Source organism: Leucopleurus acutus, assembly GCF_964270905.1.
Source record: "Leucopleurus acutus genome assembly, chromosome: 10".
In the NCBI taxonomy this organism is placed as follows: Eukaryota; Metazoa; Chordata; class Mammalia; order Artiodactyla; family Delphinidae; genus Leucopleurus; species Leucopleurus acutus.
The window spans coordinates 19433098-19455454 of NC_139153.1; the positions used below are offsets into that span (position 1 = coordinate 19433098).

General features: G+C 45.6%; 1 protein-coding gene across 2 annotated transcripts in view; it reads left to right on the plus strand.

Annotated features, from left to right (window-relative positions):
- The window catches only part of EIF4E3 (eukaryotic translation initiation factor 4E family member 3), a gene marked incomplete at its 5' end in the record, with an annotated part of 38767 nt that overhangs the window by 4279 nt on the left and 12131 nt on the right, over positions 1-22357 (plus strand). The window contains 4 exons of one of the 2 annotated variants that reach the window (XM_082848513.1): positions 5923-6027; positions 10553-10625; positions 19788-19882; positions 21479-21539. In XM_082848513.1, coding sequence (XP_082704639.1) covers positions 19857-19882; positions 21479-21539 — 87 coding nt within the window. Of the gene's footprint in view, positions 1-5922; positions 6028-10552; positions 10626-19787; positions 19883-21478; positions 21540-22357 lie in introns of those variants that run through there. The other variant, XM_082848512.1, reaches the window with a different exon arrangement.

A 22357-nucleotide genomic window follows, 5' to 3' on the forward strand; every position in this document is an offset into this window, starting at 1 on the left:
GCATCTCCTGACACATTCCCTGAGGCCCTGCTTCTGCTTTGTTGTCTCTGTAGGGTTAGCACTGTTCGTCTGTCTTCTCTCACCAGAATGTACACTTCCCAGGGTTCTTTTCCCCGCCACTCTGTCCTCAGCTCCTAGATCAGAGCCTAGGACAGCTCAGCCCACACTAAATATTTAGGGGGCTCTTGAATTCTACCCACAGTGACTTTCCCTTCTCCTGTGGCGGCTGATTTTACTCTAATTATCAGTTGCAAATCTGCATCCTAGCCCTGACCTCTCTCCTGAGTTTTGGACACACATCACCTACCCTGTTACGGTCAACACCACCACCATCCTACCTGGAATCCCCTTCTGTCTCACGTACCCTTCCCCGTCCAGCTCTGTACTTGACGTTGCTCCAAGGCTAAGCCGTCCTGTCCTCTCCGTGTCCCTCCCTCTGCACATCCTGGGCCCCTCCAGCCCCAGTCACACTCTCTAGCGTCCTGCTCCCAAGCTTGTCTCTCCCCAAGCCTCCCCGACCTGGGCTCACAGCTTAGCCTTCTACACTACGCCTGGTCTCGTCGTTCCAAAACTCCCCTGTCCCTCTCCTCTGCCACGGCAGTGGATTTTGACTCTGTCTCTCACCACCTAAGGGTGCCTCTGTTGTGGGGTTGTGTGCTCCAGCCAGGTGGAATTGTGGGTCTGCACCCCTACCTTTACCAGCAGCTCTGACTGACTTTTGTGGTAGAAACTTCTGTATTGCTCTTTTTAATCTGAAACCCACCTCCTTTTCAGCTTCATCACCTATGTCTCCCCAACTCCATTATACCGCTCAGTCGGCCCATTCTCTCTGGTAACAACAGCAAACGCCTGGCCCTTCTGTTGGATAAACCATGGACTTGCCAGCCTCTGAGATTTGTCTTGTGAAGTTCCTTCTTCTCGGGTTGCCCTCCTCCCCTTCGTCTGCCTAAAAAGCTGCCACACATCCTTCAAGGCCTTCTTGAGTTGCCACCTCTATAATTGTCCTTCAAAGCGCTTGGCCCAGGCATGATTAAGCCCACCTCCTTTGTGGTCCTACCGCGTTTTTATAGCCTGTATTTGTATTAAGGATCGTTAATTCCTCCTCCCTCGCTCATGACTACGAGACACATAACTGCCTCGTGTCTGCTCCCGGAGTGCGCCTTGGTGTGCAGAGGAGGTACCTAGTGAGTATTTGTGCTCTCATGTTTTGAATCGCAAAGGTGGGCCCTCACTACATCGCCCACCGACCCCACCCCATCAGGACTTAGCTCCGCCCGGTCAACGTTAAAAAATACAGGCTCCTGTCCCTGCCCCAGACCTGCTCCATCAGACCTCTGGGGTACAACGTGCATTTGTAACAAATGCCTCAGGTGCCAAAACTTCACAGTTACTGCTCTGCTTGTTGGTGAGATTAACGGAACATATTAGTTGCCAGTCACTGTTGTAGGTGCTGAGAGTGCAAAGATGACAACATGGGCCTGGGCCTCCCAGGAGGTTACACACCATCTGCTTCAGTGGCATCAGTGAAGAGTTCAGCCAGGTACTGCATTCTAGAGGGACCCGCCTTCCAGGGTGGAGTACGTTCAAGTGTGTTCCAATGGTGTCTCCATAAGAACGCGTCTCATGGAGGCGGGGTGGGACCAGGCTTGACAAAGAGGATCCGCAAATCATCCTTGTTCATCCCAGAGCGGCCTGCTGGGTCTAGGTGAGGGCAGGGGGCTGCATGGAAGGCCGTAGGTGACAGGGAGAAAGTGGCTGGAGTTTCGACTTTTCCTATCCTTTTTCCCCATTCTTGCCTTTCTGCACCCACAAGCTCTCTTAATGGCCAGGATTTTGTTTTTTGTAAGAGGCAAAGGGGTTCTGGCTATTTCAGGCAGGGAAAGGCCCTGACCTAGGGGATTCCAGCCTGTCCAACTGTGGGTCAGTAGCTACTTCCTACAGACAGGCCTAAAGGTCCTAAACGTCCTCACGCAGAAAGCTTCCTAGTCCTTACCTGGTACTAGCTTCTCAAAAATATATTTTCCTGCTTTCAGGATTACAGAGGCCATTTCCTTATTTCCAAACCTAAGACAGCTGGCAAGACCTGGCCCTTCTTAGTTCCGTTGTCAGCTCTGGAACACTGTTAACACTTCTCTTTCACCCAGCCTCCGTGTACTAAAGGATTAATTAGATATCGAGATGAAAAGAGTCCCAGTTGCTACCGGCAAGGAGCTCACAGGCCAGGAGTGACAATAGACAAGAGAAGGGAAAAAAATTCAAAATCAAATAAACCTGCAAAAATAAAGCATTTAGACAGTTTCAATAGATGCACTATTAAATGTTATGAATAGGCCCTGGCCCGTTTTTGCAGGTGAGCCTTTCTCAAACAGGAAGCTGGCGTAGCCACAAGCCACAGATCTATTTAAAAGTGATTAAAATGAAATCATCTTTAATGGCGTGACTGATATACAAGGCACCCCCTTCATCAAGTATCTGGGCTTGTGCAGATTTTCTCTGTGGCAGCTGAGCCTGATGTTAGTAAATTCAAGAAGACGACGGGCTTTTAGGAGACGTATCCCTGGCTTTAAAATTTTCCCCGTTTAGGTTATTCTCTTGGCTGAAATGAACTGATCTCTCATATAAGGTGAAGTCATCATTCGTTTTTTCACCAAACGTTTATTGTGTGCATGTGCCCTGGGCATGTCTATCCATAACTTGGCTATCCTGTAACATATGTGAAGTTTTAAACATTTTTTTTTCACTTTAACCTATTAATGTTCACAGCTGTTTACTTCAGTGCACCGGGCACTAGACTGGAGCTGTACGTAATTATCCACAGAATCCTCACAGTACTGAAGTAGGCTGCACCAGCAACATTTTACACATGAGACAGTTGAGGCGCAGACAGGTAACTGGCCTGAGGTCACACAGCTAACACAGAACAGAAACGGGATTTGGAGTAAGGACTGTGTGACCCCAAAAAGCACTGGCATCCCTCACCCCAGTGAACACTGCTTCCCCGTGCATATGAACAGTGTATGGGACACAGTTCTCCCGTATTTCATATCCTCAAATATGGGAGCTGGGCAGGACTTGAGAGGTCATCTGGACCTGCCACTGAATTTCTCAAATAAGGAAACTAGGGGCCAGTGTCACAGGAGATAATTAAGCCAAGGACTCCCTGCTTTCAAATTGGCAGAAAAAAAGAGAGCCCCGCCTAAAACCCATGTTTAAGTGCCTTTATAGGATTGTCCTTCACATTTAATGATAACCCCATCTTAATCATCTCTTTGGGTGATGAAAAAAATGCATCTGTGAAAATGATTTTTTTTACATTTTTCTGATGATGCTGTCTATATTCCATTAGCTCTTATTTCCCATTTCTTATGGTGATTTGCTTTACGTGATATAAATCAACAAACCTCAAACTTTAAGGTATAGACAAATCACCTGGGATTCAGCAGGTGTCAGGCGTGGCCTGGAGACTCTGCAGGTCTAACAAGCTCCCAGGTAATGCTGCTGGTTGGTGGAATATAAGTGGCAGGGATGTGGGCAGGGTTTGGGGAAGCCTTTTCACCTTCTTTCCTTTGTAGGAAGCATCTCCAGAAATCCAGGTCCCTGGTAAGTGTTGCTGTGGTCTGCTAAGGAATGGTTAAGATAATTTCTGAGGTACTGACAAAGGCATCTGTACCCAGGAATTTTATTCCTGAGCTTAGCCTGCAGCACCCAGATGAGGTTTAATGGAGAAGGCACGTTTGGACTGCTGGGAAGTCAGGGTTGAGGGTTGCAAGGTGCAGGCGAGCTGAGAATGTATTTGGGGCCGCGTTGTGTTCGCAGCACCAAGCAGGGTAGGGCGTCCTGCTGGAAGTGGTTAGTTCAGGCTCCTGACAAAGAGCCAGGCTGCCAGGGACCCTTGGTTCAAGTACCAGCTCTCCTGTTAGCCAACTGTGAGCCTTTGGGCAAGTCGCCACCCTGAGACTTAGTTTGCTTATCTGCAGAGTGGGGTTGCAACCGTTATTTACCTGACGGTGTTTGATTAACGATGCATGCATGTAGCCCACGCTGTGTGATCTTTTCACCTACTGGGAGCACAGTAAGTATCTCTTGAATAAGAGAGAGGATAAAAATGCTTTGAAGCATCTCAGACTCAAATTGAGCTAAATGAGTTCTGTCTTGGCAAGATTCTCAGGAACCTGCTTTAATGAACAGATAAAGATGATTTGTAAACAACACATTGAATTATTGCATGCAAATGGTGGTTACGTGCCTGGAAACCGTTTAAGTTGAATAGTTGGTCCAACTTATTGAACTTCCTGCCTTCTCCTAATTCCCCAAATGAAAAGGGATTGTAACCAGTTTTGCATAGAGAATCTTAAGATGCATTTGCTCTAATTCCGTGATTAAATTGAAGACACACGGGGGGAACTATAAAGCTGGACTTGGGGATTTTGTAACATTAAGAGTTCCCCTGACATCTTACACTAATCATCTACTTGGCAGACCTCGGAGGATCCCTCCCCACTCCTGCCTTAACCATAACAGCTTCTGGATTCGCCAGGTCCAAATGGAAGCAGCTCCTGGAAGCTGTGGCCTTAAGCCCAGAGAGACTGGCACCGGATGCGCTTTCTTTCCTAAGGATGGACCCAGGGGTTTCTCAGCGCTGTGTCACTTTCACAGACTTCTTGGGATTTTTGCCCTTGGTCCCACAGATTAGAAAATGTGCTCGGTGTCTCTTAGTTGTGATGGCTTTCCCCTCTGTTCCTCTTGTGCTCTTGCTGCTGCCGCTGGTGACGACAGCCCCTGTTGCTTGTTAGATGCCAGTTGCTGTGTAAATACTTTATGCGCCTTAGCTCTTGCAGTCTAAGTAGCAGTCTAAGTAGGGATAGAGACCATTCTCAGAAAGGGGAAGCGAGGGTCAGGAGAGTCAGGCTTGTCACACAGCGGGTGGCTGGCAGAGCTGGAACTCAGTTCTGTCGATTTCAAAGACCATCCTCTCAAGCCCTCTGCTTTCCTGCCTTCCTGCCACAGCCCAGCTTGGCTTTTGTTTGGTAAATTATCTTCCTCTCATGTCCAGCCTCAGAAAATGATGACCTGTAAATGCGTTCTTCCCGAATTGTGTTCCTTGTATCACGTTTTGGGGTATCATTATTGCCAAGGGTTCTGGTGGCGTCTAACCCTGTCCCGCGTCTCTGCTTCTCCCCCCCAGCCCCTGCCCCCCCCCAGGCAGTGTGGCTAAATGGGTGGTGGTGGTGGAGGAGAGAGTGAGTGGCAAGGGCAGTGGGTGGGCCCAAGGATGGAGTAGATAACCTAAGAAGGGCTGAGAGGGGGATTTGGCGGAAGATGTGCTGTCTGTGACCACCCATGCTCACAGTGACTGCTTGGTGTTTTACTGAGAAGCGTCCTCATTCCAAGAGGAAGATCGTGGGCATCAGAGCCAGAGAGACCAAGGAAAGAACCCAGATCTGCTCCTCAAAAACACGCTCACTGAGTTTGTTTCCTAGTCTGTAAATGGAGATAATGATACCAACCTGGCAAGCTTGCTGTAAGGATTAGAGATCTATATGCAAACCCCTCTCATATAGTACGTGCTCAGTAAAAGGAAGCCATTACTATATTGCTATCATTAAATCAGAGGGGAAACTCCTAGTGGAACAATTCAAACTCCTTAACCTGATCCACCAGGAGGCGTTTCTTGTTCCACTGCTGTGTTCCCAGCTCCAGCTGTGTCCTGTGAGAGGGTGACATAGTATTCAAAGAATGTGAAAGTAGGTCCTGATTCCTTGGTTCTGTGATTGTCCACAGCTTTGGCCGTATAGCCTTCCAGGAATGGACACATTCAATGTTATATTACTGGTATATTCCTCCCTCAACTTTCTTTCACACTCCCTGCCTCCCAGGCCAACAAAGAGGAACCTAAACATTGTTTCTTTGCCTTCAGGAATCTGGGAAATTCAGAGAGGCAGGGGTGCCAGTTCTAGAGCATACGCTTCATGAGGACAAGGGCTTCGTCTCGAATGAACACTGCTGTCTCCTCGTCAGCTAAAAGAGGTGTGCAATGAATCTTTGGTGGTTAAATAGACTATAGGTCTTCTTAGGCTGTTTGTTGCACGTAAACGGCAGGGTTTCTCAGCATGGACTCTTGCCATTTTGGACCTGATCACCCTCTGTTGCGGGTGCTATCCTGTCCAGCCCTGGCTTCTGCCCACTCGATGCCAGCAGCACCCCTCAAGTGGTGATAACCAGAAATGTCTCTGGATATTGCCAGATGTCTTCTCCTCAGAGGCCCCATCACCTCTACCTAGATGAGCACCCTTGGTCTGCAGGGAGAGGGTTTGGTTAGGGTTCCGTTGAGAGGTTTGGGTTTGTAACATGAAGGAAGTCAAAAGATTTTTTTAAAGATGTGAGAATGTACTGTATGTATGATACCAGTAAAAAAAAAAAAAAAAAAAACAAGTCTCTTTCATTGAAATCCACTACACACACTTCCCTCCCAGTTGCTGCAAGTATCTGTTAGAGGAACAGGGAAGAGAGGGTTGCCGGCTGTCTGCTTCCCGGGGCTGCAGCTTTGCCAGCAGCTGCCCACACTGCTACTTTAAGAAACAGTAACTGTAGATGGTACAGTTCACTGTTGAATCAGCAAGTCCAGTACAGACTGACCTGTTTACAAGGCAGATCACTTACGAATCTCGGCTTGTTTTCCCTTTTAAAATCGATTTTGTGGATATGGCCCAGTTCTGTTTGCTAAGGATGGCTGAGGTTCAGGCACGAGGTATAGGCTTTTTAATGTTTTCTAGTGACTGTCTGGATCACATTTGGCTTGCAGGAGAATGGCTTTCCTTGCGCTGGCCAAGCCAGCCAACGATTCACTACTGTCAGAAGTTCCAACAGTATTTTTCTTATTTTGACACCTGGATATACATAAAACTGTCCAGCATCTGGAAGGAACCTTGAAAATTAGAGAATCCAACCTCCTTCATTAAGAAATGAGGCAACTCATGGCACAGGGAGATCACCTTGGTGCTTTGCGACCACCTAGAGGAGTGGGCTAAGGAGGGTGGGAGGGAGGGAGATGCAAGAGGGAGGAGATATGAGGATATATGTATATGTATAGCTGATTTACTTTGTTATGCAGCAGAAACTAACACAACACTGTAAAGCAATTATACTCCAATAAAGATGTTAAAAAAAAAAAGAAATTAGGCAAGTCATTTTCCATAGAAGCTGACACATTTCCTTTCAAACACCAATACATCAGCATCCTAAGATGTTAAGCAGAATAGAGCTATTGTTGAGCGTGATCCTGTTGGTTTTAGTGAGGACCTTCTCTGCCTTGATCTGATGGAAAGACTATTCGAAGAACATAACGTGGACACAATCTTGTATTAAAAGTAGGATTCAGCAAAAACGGCCACCTTGATGAGAACACACCAAGAGTCAATTATAAAACTCCATTAAAAAATGTAAGTGTATAGGGGCTTCCCTGCTGGTGCAGTGGTTAAGAATCCGCCTGCCAACGCAAGGGACACGGGTTCGAGCCCTGGTCCGGGAAGATCCCACATGCCGCAGAGCAACTAACCCCGTGCGTCACAACTACTGAGCCTGCGCTCTAGAGCCAGCAAGCCACAACTACTGAAGCCTGTGCGCCTAGAGCCTGCGCTGTGCAACAAGAGAAGCCACCGCAATGAGAAGCCCACACACTGCAATGAAGAGTAACCCCCCGCTCGCCGCAACTAGAGGAAGCCTGCGTGCAGCAACAAAGACCCAACGCAGCCAAAAATAAATGAATAAATAAATAAATTTATTTTTTTTAAAAAGTGTGTATATGGCTTGACTGGACAGTTTAGCAGTGAGGGGTAAAGAGCAGGAAGTCTCAGGTCACCTGTATGCAAATCAGGTTTTTGTGTCCTGAGGCCACACCTTATCAAACCTCTTTAGGCACTGGGCTGCTCGGCTGTAAAATGGTAAGAAGTAATAATGACATCAGAATACGCAGGCTTGCGAGGATTCAGTGCTGTGATGAAGGTGACTTGCTGAGCACACAAGCAAGAATTCAGTCCATGCACGTCAGCCCCTGGCAATGTTGTCCTACGAAGCGCTGCCTCCTTGTTACATGCTAGAACCCTTCTTGGACTCTGGAGACTACAGAGGTTTCTTCAGAAACCTAGAGCAGTGAAACTGAACAGACCTAAATGACTTTGTATAATTATCTGCTGCACTAGAATATGAGTAAAAGACCAGAACGTGGAGACAGAGGCATTTAAAAAGAGGCATATAAAGCAAAGATTTATCAGTGATATTTTTTTCTGGGTGAAATGGTGGTATTCTCATGTTTTATTTGCTTAAATTGACATGTTGTATGAGGTGAACACAAATTATACTCATGCTAAACCGTCATAAATTGAATGGTAGCTTTAAAAATTAGTAAAAATTCGGGCTTCCATGGTGGCACAGTGGTTGAGAGTCCACCTGCCGGTGCAGGGGACATGGGTTTGTGCCCCGGTCTGGGGGGATCCCACATGCCGCGGAGCGGCTGGGCCCGTGAGCCATGGCCGCTGAGCCTATGCGTCCGGAGCCTGTGCTCCGCAACGGGAGAGGCCACAGCGGTGAGAGGCCCACATACCGCAAAAAAAACAATTAGTAAAAATTCAAAATACACAGTTTTAAAAATGAAAAAGTGCAACGGACATTTCCTACCTTTGGATCCTTATACCACCCTGTCCCCCAACCCCATTAGGGAAAGAACCCTGTCTATATTCTGCTATATGCTTTGGGCAGCCAGGGGTATATCTTCTGGGCATATTTGGTGGAGAGTCAGCTAAACTCTTCAAAGGAAGAAAAGTCGGTATTAGCATAAATGCCAGTAGATTTTCATATAAAGGCAATAGACAGTGCATGTGAAAACCTACTCAGAAAAGGTTAAGGTTTGGGGTTTTTTTTGTTTAGTTTTTTTCCCCAATCCTTTTGTAATTTAAAGCCCCCAGACAGCGTAAAACCTGTATCAAATAGCAAATTAGTATTTATGTAAGTCAATACTGTAGTTCCCGGGGCAGTCCAGAGAGAGCGACGGATGCATCGTGGGTCAGACGCCACTGTCGCAGGTGCTGACCCAGCACCTCGCTCTTCCTCACGTTCTGCAACGTAGCTACTTGAGGCTTCAGGTCTGGCGGCAGAATGCAGTCATGGTGGTTATTGTGGGTTTGCGTTTGTCAGACAACGTCCGGCACACTCATAATAACTAGAAAAGAGTTGTAAACCTGGTGCTTTGGGGAAGATTGATTTATCAGACTCCACCTGCTTGTTTGCCTCCACACTAGTCCGTAATTATGCTTCCTTGTGACCTTCAGGCTAGGGAGCGGTGTTCAGAAATGGGTTTTTTATATCAGGTTCGACACCCACGTCCATAATGCCGGGACTGTAGTCTGCAGAGCTCTGCCCCTGGTGTCTGACGCTTGCCCCACACCTGGGCCTAGCCCTCTGCGCTGCCATCCCCTCCACCTCTGAGCTGGCTCAGTTTTGTGCACATCTCTTGCCAGGAAGCTCACCATCTTGAGGTCCCCTGGGGACTGTGTCTCGGAGGGTCAGGGGCTGGTAGAGAGCATTCCTTTTACAGATTCCAGACCCTGGTGGGTCAGCTGTGAGCTGGTGCTTGCCGCTCACCGCCAGCCTCTTAGTTCTTACAGCCAGACGTGGGGCTGTCAAGCATGACTTGAGTTTTTCAACCTGAGGCCTGATGTAGCTGGACCCCAACATTCCTGAGCAAGACCTGCTAATTCAGTATAGGGAGAAAGGAAAGGTAGCAAGGATGCAGAGGCTTCACTTCTGCAGATTGAAGACACCACGTCCTGTTACCCCCAGACCCAGGACATGGTGCTGGGTGAAGCCATTCTCAGTGGATGGCTCTTCTGGTGAATGAGCTGGTAGTATGTTGCCATCTAGTGGAACATATGGCAAACTAAAGATTAATGTACTCTGACCGCAAAGTTCAGCAGAGCTAATTAAATCAGCCCGAGAAAATAACTGAAAGTATTTTCTAAAGGCAGGTGATTTGGAAACACGTGCAAATTCAAGTGAGGCAAACGGTGACTTTTAGTAATCATGTTTTCTTAAAGTTTGCAAAAGGTCACCCAAGAGTTCTTGAATATTTACCACCAAGGAAGTAACAAATTTTTCAAACATATAACCAGGTCAAGGCCCTGCATTGTCATTGTCATCTATACAACAGGCCCAGTTTCCTATCCAGGGTCCTAGGCCCCAAAGGCTTGGCTATCACATGGTTATTTGTGTATTTTTTAAAATGTGATTTTAAGGTTTCCAATGTCTTTCTTACATTTCCAGTTTTCCTGTTAAACTTCCACAGGATAAATATGCTTATTTTTAGGAGACACGAGCACCTGACTTGACAAAGTAGGAGTTTCCCATTTTAAATTCTAGCTAGCATCCCAGAAGTGTCCACTTCTGTGGTTTCAGACCTGACTTGTGTGAAGACCTGCAGACTTACATTACACTGTGGAATGTTTCACGAACACTGAAACATTTTCCTTGTTTCTTTGCTCTTTTGCTTCTGTTTGCTTAGATCCCTCCCTGGTGCCACAGCAGCTGAGTGCGCGTCAAATCTGAAGAAAATCTACACAGTACAAACGGTACAGGTAAGATCAAGAAACCTGCTGTTCGTGGGACAGTTAATCATCCAACCTGAGACCTGTGCTGTGCTGGCAGCGCCCACCCGGGGCTGTGCCCTGACCTCAGCTCACATGCCCACTCTGGCAGAGCAGCCCTCAGCCACATCTACCCCAAAGGCCAACTGAGCACATGCCCGAATGGCCTGCTCTTCTCTTGGTGACGTGTGGAACCTTATCGTCTCCCAGACCCGCGTGACTCTGGTGTGGTTTTGACGATATCACTGTGTGTCCTCATTGAAGCACCAGCTTGGCCGCTCCCTCTCTGGGCTCTGTTTGCCGTTGGTGAGAGGCCCTGGTACCACCTGCAAGCTTACTGCAAGTCACAGGGCAGGATAGTGTTGAGCCTGAAAGTGGAAGGTCTCGGACCCATGTCCTGCTCCACGTTCAAATTCCATCATCCTAAACTGGGCAGGGATCAGCCCTTTAATTTGTGTAAGACTGGTATGATGGTAGCACCTGCCTCCATGGGTGGGTATGAGGACCGAACGAGATGATGTCTTTATCAGGCTTAGCAGGAGACCTGATACATGGTAGGTTGCCAGCAAATGTAAGCTCTTAGATCTCTTAGTTCTTTCTCTACCCAACTCTTAGGATGAACGTTAAAAAAACAAAACAAAACAAAAAAAAAACCTGGTTTATTTAGTTGATCACATTACTGTTTTCTTCCAAAGCAAATTCTATCAAGTTTCTTCCCCTCCATTGTTGTATACACGATAAGCCTGTTAAGGCTGCTTCATACTTGCATTGACTGTGTGTCCTGAATTTTCCAGAAGGGCCAGTTTTAAATTGTGTGTTCTGCCCTTAAGTCTTTTAATGTGTTAGAAATTCCAACAGATCGGTGTCTCTTCGGCAGCCTCTCACTTGCACAGGAGTTGCACAGAGATCTTTTTTCAGACACTTCTCCCAGTATCTGGTTCAGGAAATTTAGTACTCAGGGTTATGCAGCCCCAGGAATCTGATTGTCAAGTGCCTCGTGTGGCCACAGAGGGCCCTAAGCCGGGTGTAAAGACGCAGTCCCTACCACAGGCTGTCTCTGAACTATTTGAGAAAATGACCTAAGCGTGTGGAGAGCAGAATAACAGTGCTGTTGTAAATAAGCAGTCAGTGCCAAGTACAAGCAGTGTCACAAGACAGCACGTGGGCCACCGTCCAGAGGGACAGATGCTCTCAGAGTCCGGGAACGGGTCCCCTTCACTTCTCCCCGTGGTGACATTATGGACCTTGTTACCTCTTCCCAGCACCGCTGTGTAAACCTCAGAGCGCTTGATTCTAAAGCCTGTCCTCACGTAGAAGTTCTTAGAGCCCACTGATTTTTTTTTTTTTTTTGAGGTCCTCATTAGACTTTTCCCATGCTATTGTGACATTGGATCCACATCACAACTGTGCCTGGGTTTCCAGGAAGACGTTGGTAAAGTTACACCGAGGGATTGGTTTGTTTCCCTGCCCCTGTGTGATGACAACAGAGCATTGGCTGAGCCTTGGTATCTGGCAGCAAGTGACATAGGGTCTTCAGGGACCAATTTAAAGTACCCAGGCCGGCACATACTAGGAAATACCTTCTTCAAAACTTCATTGGGATATAATTTTTTCAGTAAATGCAGGTCTCTTAAGTGTAGAAGTTTAATAAATTTTGGCAAAGATACACAAACGTGTAACTATCACCCGATCAAGATTTTAAAATTCCATCCTGTCAGGAAGGTTTTCTTCATGCCCTTTTCCTACCAGTCCTTTACCGGAAGCAACCACTGTTCACATTTCTGTCACCATGCATTGGCTTTGTCTTTTATTGAACCTCATATAAATGGAGTACTGTATTGTGCCTGGTTCCTTTCACTCCATAAATACTGAAGGATCAAATGCATGAATGAGAAATTAATAAATGAACCACTTTTCTGTCACAGCAGACTGCTCACATAATGATCTGTTAAGCTGTAACCACACATTCTCAATGGCGGCAAAAATTGATTCTTGGTGTGGCCAAAAAAAATCATGATGTTTTTATGTAGAAAGCACAGATAGGCATACGGTACGTAAATAGATATACAGTCTCTTGGTGGTATTAAAGTTTCACAAGAAAGTGAGTAGGAAAAGGGCTCCTTCAACATAGGGGGGTGATAATGAAACACTGCCCCAAGGGGTCAGGAAGTTCTGTCGTATCTCCGATGAGTCTGTCCTCCTCCGTTTCTTCATCTGTAAAACAGATAGTAGCAGTTCCTCCTCCCAGGGTTGAGTGAGGGTTAAATGAGATCGCATAGTTCTTAGTAGTACTTGGTACTTAGTAAGCCCTCAGCTGTTGGCAGCTTTTACAGAAGGTTGCATTCCACACTTCAGCTTCCTCGGTTGACCGGGGAGGATGTGGGCCTGGGTGTAGGGTGGTCACACCGCCTGGGTTGGTGTCTCACATCTGCTACTTAGTAGCTCAGGCAAGTTGCTTAACTTCTCTGTATCTGTTTGCTCGTCTCTAAGATGGGAGTAATTGTGATACCAACTGCATCGTGAGGTTGTGAGAGTGAAATGGCACAAGGACGTAAAAAGCACCCAGTAAGTGCTGGAGAATAATAATGAATGCGTCTGCCGTTACTTGCCTACTTCTACTGGAACATCTTCTTGTACATTCTTCAGTCATGGTTTAAATCACAAAACTGTGTACCACTACTTCTAGATGATTTATTTCAAGCAGTTATTCCCCAGATTATACCACTGTGAATACCTCTACTTATGAAAATGTATTTAACTTGTCGATGAGTTTGGGGATTTCAGGCTGTGTCCTTAATACCTGTGAATAGTCCTTAGTATTTGAGAACTAGCCTGGGTGCTGATTTTAAAGTCATTTGAGGATATGCCTTTGCCCCACTGTCTTTTCATTTTGTGGTTATATGTGGATTCTTGAACTCTCGCTCCGTCAGCACTAAAAAATTACGTCCCTAATCGTGTCTGTTTTTCCGTCATCTGTGTTTAGATGCAGTGTAGTTATCATGTGGTATTAATGATTGTTTTCCATAAGGACACATTGAATAATATGTCTTTTTGTACTTTGAGGCCCTCAGCAAATCAGAGATGCTGATGGGGGTGGCAGAGGAATTGTTATCCCCATTTATTAGCTGGAGGGGCTGAGGCTGGGAGGTAAGTGGCCCGAAAAGTGGCAGAAACAGCCAATCGCGCTGTGCTCTGGGACCGGAACTCCCTCCTTTTCTAGGTCCATTCTCTTGCTTTTGGTCCACCCTGACGGAGGAGTGAGGGAGGCCTGTGTCTCCAGCCGGCCCACTGACCCCTGCTGAGGACAGTCTCATCACAGCCACCAGTAATGCCCTCTGGTTGGAGTTAAATTTGTTCCCTACTTACCTGCCTTTCTTGGAAAATTCCATGTTTCATCTAGATGTGTTTTCCAGGCACTTACTGATTCCTTTTACTCTTTTGTAAACATTTCAAAGTTTTCCACATTTCTTCTGTGTTTTTATGTCCTAAATGCATGCAGCGTGGAATAGAACACAGCTTCTGACCAAGCCTGATTTTACCTGTGGCAGAAGGGAGTTACCGGCCAGGTAACGATTTGCAGGGGATCCTCCCTTGCTACCACAAGACCAAAATTCCAGCCCTGAAAACTCATTCCTGTGTAGCATTCTAACCCACCTCAGGTATCACGTTCAAGGTTTTGCCACACTGTGTCCTGTTGTTCTATGTCCTATGCAGTGGTCCCATAAATTGACCGACTTTTTACTTAAATTTACGGAAAACAGAAGCTTCATATTTCTTCTGTAAATGGATATCCAGCATCATTTATCATAAACAGAAGGTCTTCAGAGAAACATAGATACAATCTCTTAAAATGAAGAGAATCTTCCTTCTATACTTGTGTATGGCCGGTGATATCAAGGCATCATCCCTTATCAGAAGGTTGTGGAGCTCCTGTGCTCTTGCAGGTCATTAAGGTAGGGCAGCAGATTGCTTTGCAAATCATTGGGAAAGGAGGGCTGTCCCTTTTGGGAGGAGAGGTTTTATAGGTCAGGACCGATAATGGAGAATGATAGAAAGATTGATTCAAAGTCGTCACTGCCCTGGAACACAGCAGGGCAGCCCACGGTGGGTGGCATCCTGCAATAGAATGACCTGCAGTGAACCATTTGGGTGAAGGGACAGGGTCCAGGGAAGAAAGAGAGAAACTCCCTCCTGAAAAAAGAGAGGGAAAGCCCTGCAGGCAGGTCTACTTCATAGTTCTGTTTAGTGAAGGTTAGTATCGAGAATAACAGGATTATGTAGCTGTCATTTAATTTATTCATGGGGTACGTGATGGGATCATCATTATAGTCACAGCCCAGTTGTGCAGAAACAGAAATGAAGTCCAAGTACCTGGATCCTGTCTGCTGGCATGTTGGCAGTGGAAGCCGCTGTGCAGGTGGGGTGGGAGATTAAATCTGGTAAACTGAAAGTGATTCAGTCACTTCAGATGTAAAACTTGGTCTCTCAAGGGGGATCAGAATATGCCACCCCAAAAACGGCACTTGAGCTTAAGAATTACTTTGAACTCAAGGCAGTTGAAAAACAGCAGAGCCAGGAGGAGCTCTCTGACCTCCTCTATCTGCCTGAAGTCAGGGCATAAATTACCCTTTTAAAGGTGACATAAATTTACATTTGTAAAGGTATCCCTTTTTCTTACCCCTTGAGTCTGCATAACAAACCTACTAAGCGAATACTAAGCTGTATTTCCTCAGCACAGTCACACCATATACCACCTCTAGGGGCCCCAGACCCCCTTTCCTTTGTCTGGTCACTCCACAATTTATCATTTTTTGTTAAAATGGTGTATAAGCTTCTGAGTCCAATCACGTCTTTGGGTTTTCACCAAAGTGAAAGCCCTGTGCACTGAAAAATATTAACATCAATAAACATATACCTATGGGCCTTACCCAGGAAGCCGAATACACACTGCTCTGCTGTTTCCCCCAGCTTTTCTCCTGTTCTCTCAATGTGTGAACCCCACTTAGCTCCCTGACTCAGACTTTGTTTTTCATTCATTGACTTAACTGCGTGGTGAGAAATTGCCCACTCCCCTATCAGTCCTCCAAACTTTTAAGACCTTTGGAATGCAAAGCAAAACCCATTTCTCTCTCCACTACCTGGCTCTCCCAGGTCAGAAACACTTTGCTTTCAGCCTGTTGTATCTGCTGTGAATTTAAAAACATCCATTAAGCTCTTCAGTTGCCTTTCTTCTGGGCTCTGCCCTTCCCATAAACCATTGATTTACTTGGTGGGATGCAAGCCCCAGCCAATTAGAAATACCTAAGGAATGAAAATGTTTGTTTAAAATTTCAGAAATACTTTCAAAGATTTATATGCTGTGACCTGCAGAAGAAATGCTGGATTTGTTGGGTTTTTTGGAGGTGTATTTGCTGCATGTTTTTCTTTTCTTTCTTTCTTTCTTTTTTCTTTTTTTTTTTTAACACCATGTTGTCTGTCACCACATGGCATCTTTTCTTCTCAAGTATTTTCAAGTATATTCTCTTTTTTTTTTTTTCCTTCAAAGCATTTAGTAAAAAATGAGGAAATTTGCCAGTTTGCCTGGTAATGATTGATTATCTATTTGGCAAAGGACTGTTGGGAGGAGCATAATTGCTTCAGTCAGGACTAGTAGGTTGGGGATTTGTTAAGTGGACACCATTGTCTAGTGAATCTAAGCACACCTGGGACTCACCACAGCGCCCTGCCCTCCTTGGTGTCCACACATGTTGACTGAATAAGTGATGCCTGACTTCCCTCCCTCTCCTCGGGTTGTCATTAAGGCTTTTGAAAAAAACACTTCATTATTATTAATAAACATTGTGCTTCGCTTTACTGCAATCTACTGTTTGCAGACCACTTAGAATTAATTATAAGTCTAAGGGCTTTTGAAATCTATTTGCAAGGTTCTATCTGTAGTAAAATTTAGATGATTTAACAAACATAAAAGTATGTTACAGAGAATATGACCAAGAATTATCAAGTTCCCAGTGAAACAGCGCTTTCGCTTCCGCAGGGGAGGAAGAAGGTCCAAAGACTGTGTGATGCCGGGTTCCTTCCTTCAGTTCTTTTGCCATCATACATGCTTGACGAGTATTCTACACACTGCGTGAGGTTTGCAATATGGAAACAGACCGACTTAGTGCCACGGACTTTAATGGGGGTCTTTTCCATGAGGTCACCGCATATTTCACTCTCATTTTGTGTTCATGCAGAAACATGCAGATATGCACTTGAATGAGTACATTAGGTCAGGGTGAAGTCTCTCACTGTACCTTCTTGGGCTGTAATCTCCTCCTCTCACATTTGCCAAGACTAACAAAATCAGTTGTCTGTGTTTTCAAGAGAAACTTCTAAAGCTACACACTGTAGCACGATCCTTAGTGTGATGTTCTCACCTTTGGAACGGGAGAAGCATTTTGTTGTGTTTTCCAAGGTGCTTCAAACACTGGGTGAAAAGTTAGGATTTGAGAACTTTGGCAAGGGTGTGAGGGCAGGTGCTCTGGCCTTTTAGGAGACTTGAAGTTTGCTGGCACCAAAGTCCTCTTGGTGGAAGCAGGGATGTATATTCTAGCATAAGTGTGTCCATAAATTCTGCACAGGTCATTGCCACATCATTGCAGAAGTCCTAGGCTAGAGCTAAGGCAGTGGCATAGTCAGTGTGATGAAGGGCACGTGCTGGTGGGAAAACATCTTCAACAGGTGCCCCTCACTCTGTGACCTCGTCCATGACCTCGTGACCTGGTCCATGGCTTCTAGGACTGGAGAAAGATGTGCCTAAAATATGTAGTAATATCTGCAGAGGAAATAGCTTAGTGGTTAAGGGTACAGGTTTTGGAATCCAACTGCCTGGCCTCAGATTCCAGCTCTGCCTATTCACACCCATACCACAGGCTATAACTGAAATATTGGAGTAATCTTATTATTTGCACTGATAGCAAACCATTTATAAGGCGGGTATCTCCACAAAGACAGATGTCTGAGCATCTACTGTTACTACAGAGCTATTTTCAGTTACTTCCTACATTAGCACCATTTTAGTATAAGGGACCCCAGGTATTCTTTTTGTTTGTTTATTTTTTTGTTTTTTCCTAGCATTTAAAAAAATTTTTTCTCCTCATATCCTTTTTTTAAATAACTTTTATTGGAGTATAGTTGATTTACAAGTGTTAGTTTCAGGTGTACAGCAAAGTGAATCAGTTATACATATATCCACTTTTTTTTTTATATCCAGTTTTTTTTTTTAAGATTCTTTTCCCGTGTAGGCCATTACAGAGTATTGAGTAGAGTTCCCCGTACTATGTGGCAGGTTCTTACAAGGTATTCTTAATAAATCTATTGTCAGGTGGTTTTTGTGGTTTTCTTCTGCCTTCAGTTTCATCTTATCATTCCCTGTTGCTGGCCTTGCAGTTAATTTGGCTCCAGTTTTCATACAACGTGGGCTCAAACAACCCATAAGGATTCTCATTCAACATCGATAAAATTTCATTCCACCTATGCCGCTCTGTTCATGATGCCCTTGGATTCATGTTTCTAATTGTCCTATTGCTTGTTCTGTTCTCCTCAGATCCACTAGGAGACCCAGACAACCACCCTTGACTTACTTCACCACACATAGTGATATTTTTCATTTGTATAGTAATTCTGTGCATAGAGTTGGTAGCGTAGAGATTCCTGGTACCGTTCCAAACAAGCTGGGAAGGGTTTTTCTTCTTTGTAAAAACTCATTTCTTGTCCTAATCCTCGTGGTCATAGCACACAGTGATGCTTGGGAGGATTAGTCCGTGTGCCTCAGTTTCCTTATCTATAAAACAAGAATAATAATTGTACCTCTTAGTTAGGTTGTCATTAAGATAAATTGCATAAACATGTAAAAGTCAGAGACCAGGGCTTCCCTGGTGGCGCGGTGGTTGAGAGTCCGCCTGCCGATGCAGGGGACACAGGTTCGTGCCCCGGTCCGGGAGGATCCCACATGCCGCGGAGCGGCTGGGCCCGTGAGCCATGGCCGCTGAGCCTGCGCGTCCGGAGCCTGTGCTCTGCAATGGGAGAGGCCACAACAGTGAGAGGCCCGCGTACCGCAAAAAAAAAAAAAAAAAAGTCAGAGACCAAATCCTGGCCCTATTACTGTTGCTGCTGTTACTCTCATTGTTACTATTACTCTATTATTTTTATGTAATCTGTTTCTGGCTACCAGCCACCCTGTGTCTTAGTTCCAGCTGTTATAACAGAATACCATAGACTGGGTGGCTTCAGCAACAAACATTGATGTCTCACAGTTCTGCAGGCTGCAAGTTCAAGATCAGGGGTGCCAGAATGGTCAAGTCCTGGTGAAGGCAGTCTTCCTGGGCTTATAGACAGATAGGCGTCTTCTCATTATATCCACACGTGGTGGACAGAGAGGGCTAACTCTCTTCCTTTTCTTATTGGGACACTAATCCCATCATTGGGGGGGGGGGGTGTTCCATCCTTATGGCCTAATTATGCCCGAAGACCCCACCTCCTAATTCCATCCTATTGGGGGCTTGGGTTTCACTATATGAGTTTGGAGAACACACAATCATGGAATTCCTAACACTGTGCATCTTGGGCAACTTGTGGCTTTGGCGGCTGAGCTATTTCCTTTTCCTCCTGGGAGAGGAAAGGAAGGGGGACAGAGCACATGAGGTGATTCCTCTTTGCCTCCTCTGTACCCCATCCCCCAATCCAAAGTGTAACAGACTCTTTCTAGGCTTAGAAAGAAGACAGAGTCAGTGTCATGAGGCAATATGGTTCAGTACACATATTCAGCACTATAGGCTTTTATTGGATGCCATATACCTGTCAGAAAAATCATTAGCAAGATCCTTACCCTGTTTTATGTGGAGATACATTGCATAGGAAGGTTTGCTAAACCATAGCTTCCTGAAGCATACAACTTAGCCTGACTTCAGAAAAGAACATTCTTTAATGTTATGTTACATTTTCTAGCAGAAAATTAGGAAGAATACTAAGAAAAATCTAGTTTGAATGGGTAGGACTTAATGAGATCTGATTTATTTTCTTTAATGCATGAATTTTATAAGCTTTAATGCATTAATTTTATAAGCACAGTAAGTCAATACTGGGTGTATTAAACAAAGTGTTTTTCTTTTAAAGATATTCTGGAGTGTGTACAATAATATTCCTCCTGTGACTAGCCTGCCTTTGAGATGTAGTTATCATTTAATGAGAGGAGAGAGGCGGCCACTTTGGTAAGTGTCTTCTGTATAGTTTGAGGTTAAGGTGGGAGGGAAATGGTTGTGAACTTAATAAAATAACATCATGCCAAATTGGAATGCCAAAGTAATTTTCTCCTGGTGGTGTCGCACAGTCATTTTAGCCATGATTTAATTTTGAAATAGACCCCTTCCCTCTACCCCTTTCCCCTTGTGCTCCAGAGTGATGAGCAGGTGTCTCAGCGTCCGCCCATGGAGGACCCCATTGCAGTCTCACAATACATAGGTCTTCATTAGCTCACTGAAGGTGCCGTGCAGGTCTTTGTATCGGGGTGTGGCATCATTTGGGTTTGTTCTTTCACTTGTTCAATAATGACCTGGACAGTGGAGTGAAAAAGCTTATAGGCTGGAGGGGAGATGAGGGAACAGATGTGGTACCCACATCTATTATATGAACAAAGATCATATAACCTCAGACATACCTCATGTGTAGAAAGCGTATGATACTGATCACGGCCCAGGGTTGAGGGGAAGGTGTCTTTCTTCTTTAATAGCTGGAGTAGTGTTGAGGGTGGAGGACAGTAAGCCAATTTGCCTAGGCTGGAGTCCCAACTAGTAGTAAATCCTTGCATCATGTCCCTCAACTGATCTAAGCCATTTACTCATTAATAAAATGGGAATATATCTTAGCTCTTTGGTAGCAAATGGCAGAAATGTAAACTGAGCCCAAAAAAGGAATCTTTTGGCTTCTGTAACTGAAACAGTCTACTGGTAGGGCTGATTTCAGGCAGATCTGGGTGCTCAGTTCTTCTTAGGAATCTGACACTCTCCGTCAGACTTGCTTTGCTTTTCTCTGCCTTGGCTTAATTTTCAGGCAGGTTTTCCCATTTGTGGTGACAAAATGGCTTTTATAAGCTCCAGTCTTAAGCCCTACAAGTTTGTCAGTGTCAGCATTCACCAGCTCCAGTAAAATGCCAGGGCAGGCTCTCATCGGCCCAGCGTGGGTTGCCTTTCCATCCTGGCCAATCATAAAGACTACGAAGTCATAAGTGTCTGGGTCCTAAGCCCACCTTTAAAGCTAGGATATGGAATCAGCCATATCAGAAAGGGTCTGGCATAAGAGTAGGGGACAAGTAGCTCCTTAAAGGGAAATTGGGGTGCTCTTGCCAGAAGAGGGAGCAGTTACTACACAGGGAGACAGCAGATGTCCTCTACCGGGGCTGAGTCCCCTATTAGGCTTATGACACAAGACTGAAATGCGAATCAGATGAGGCGATGTCAAGAGCATGACATTGAAATGTAAAGGCCTTCTCACATGTGAAGCACTTGTATTAGTTTGTCCACCCCAGGGGGTCTAGGGAACCTCTCCTCACCAGCTCCTTGAGGATGAGAACCTGGTAGCCCATCACCTTCCCTACCCTTTTGGCCACTGAATCCCACCTTCTTCCCTCCCCATCTCCATCCCCTTCCTTTTTCTTTCATCTGCTTCTGTTTCTAGTAAAACGAGCCGGGGAGAGTTTATTGCAGAATGCTCCATTGTTTTTTGTTTTTATTGTCATCCATTGTTGAACTAGATGTATGTAGAGCTACTTAATCCATGAGTGTAACTGTGAACATTGGTCTTTGATCCAGGGAAGAGGAGAGTAATGCAAAGGGTGGCGTATGGAAGATGAAAGTTCCCAAGGACAGCACGGTAGGTTTGCTCTCATCCTTTTCTAGAAGCTAAGTTCGGGGTTGTTGACAGCTTATGATGAACCTCTTGTGCGTTCTAGACAGTCCGCCTGGTAGAGTCAGAATGGGACTGGGGGTGAGAAGTTCTATTCTGACCTTGGGGGTTTTCTGCCTTACACTGTCACCTTGAAAATGCATTGTGAGTCTCTGTAGAAATGGTGTAAGAGTGTGACTGTATCATATAGTTCTGAACAGCTACATGCCTATAAACTTTACAGAAAAGCTGATTAGGGCTATCATGTCCTCCACAGCCATGACTGACATGTGGAAGTGGGTCTACGTAGTGAGAAGCAGGATCCTTCCCAGCAAAGGCTCGTCCCTTCCCCACTGGGGCGACAAGCACTTCTGAGAATGACCCTGGCACAGAGAGTGGGGATGTGTGGGAGGCCTTGCATCTCACCGCCCTTTGGGGTTTCATGCGAGGCCGTGTCCAGTCTCCCTCTGGGGCTGATGAAACCCTGGTTAATGGCACAGCCTGCTCGGCCGCTGGTTGGCAGTGGTCAAGCCTCAGAAACCTGGGTTTCCCGGGAGTGGGCTCTAATTCATTGTACCGACTGAAAAGAGCATTCAAATCTATTCTTAAGCCGCCTTTGAAAATGGATGAAAGGACACATGCTCCCGAGTCTCACCTTTTCATGGTTTCTTTCACGTGGACGAGCTCAAAAGATTGAAACATCTCCAGGGACCCATAGGCTTGACCTTGCATTGTTTCCTGATGAGCACACACCGAAAGATATGACCCAGTTTGTTTGTTAAAGGTGCAAACTATCGTTAAGATGC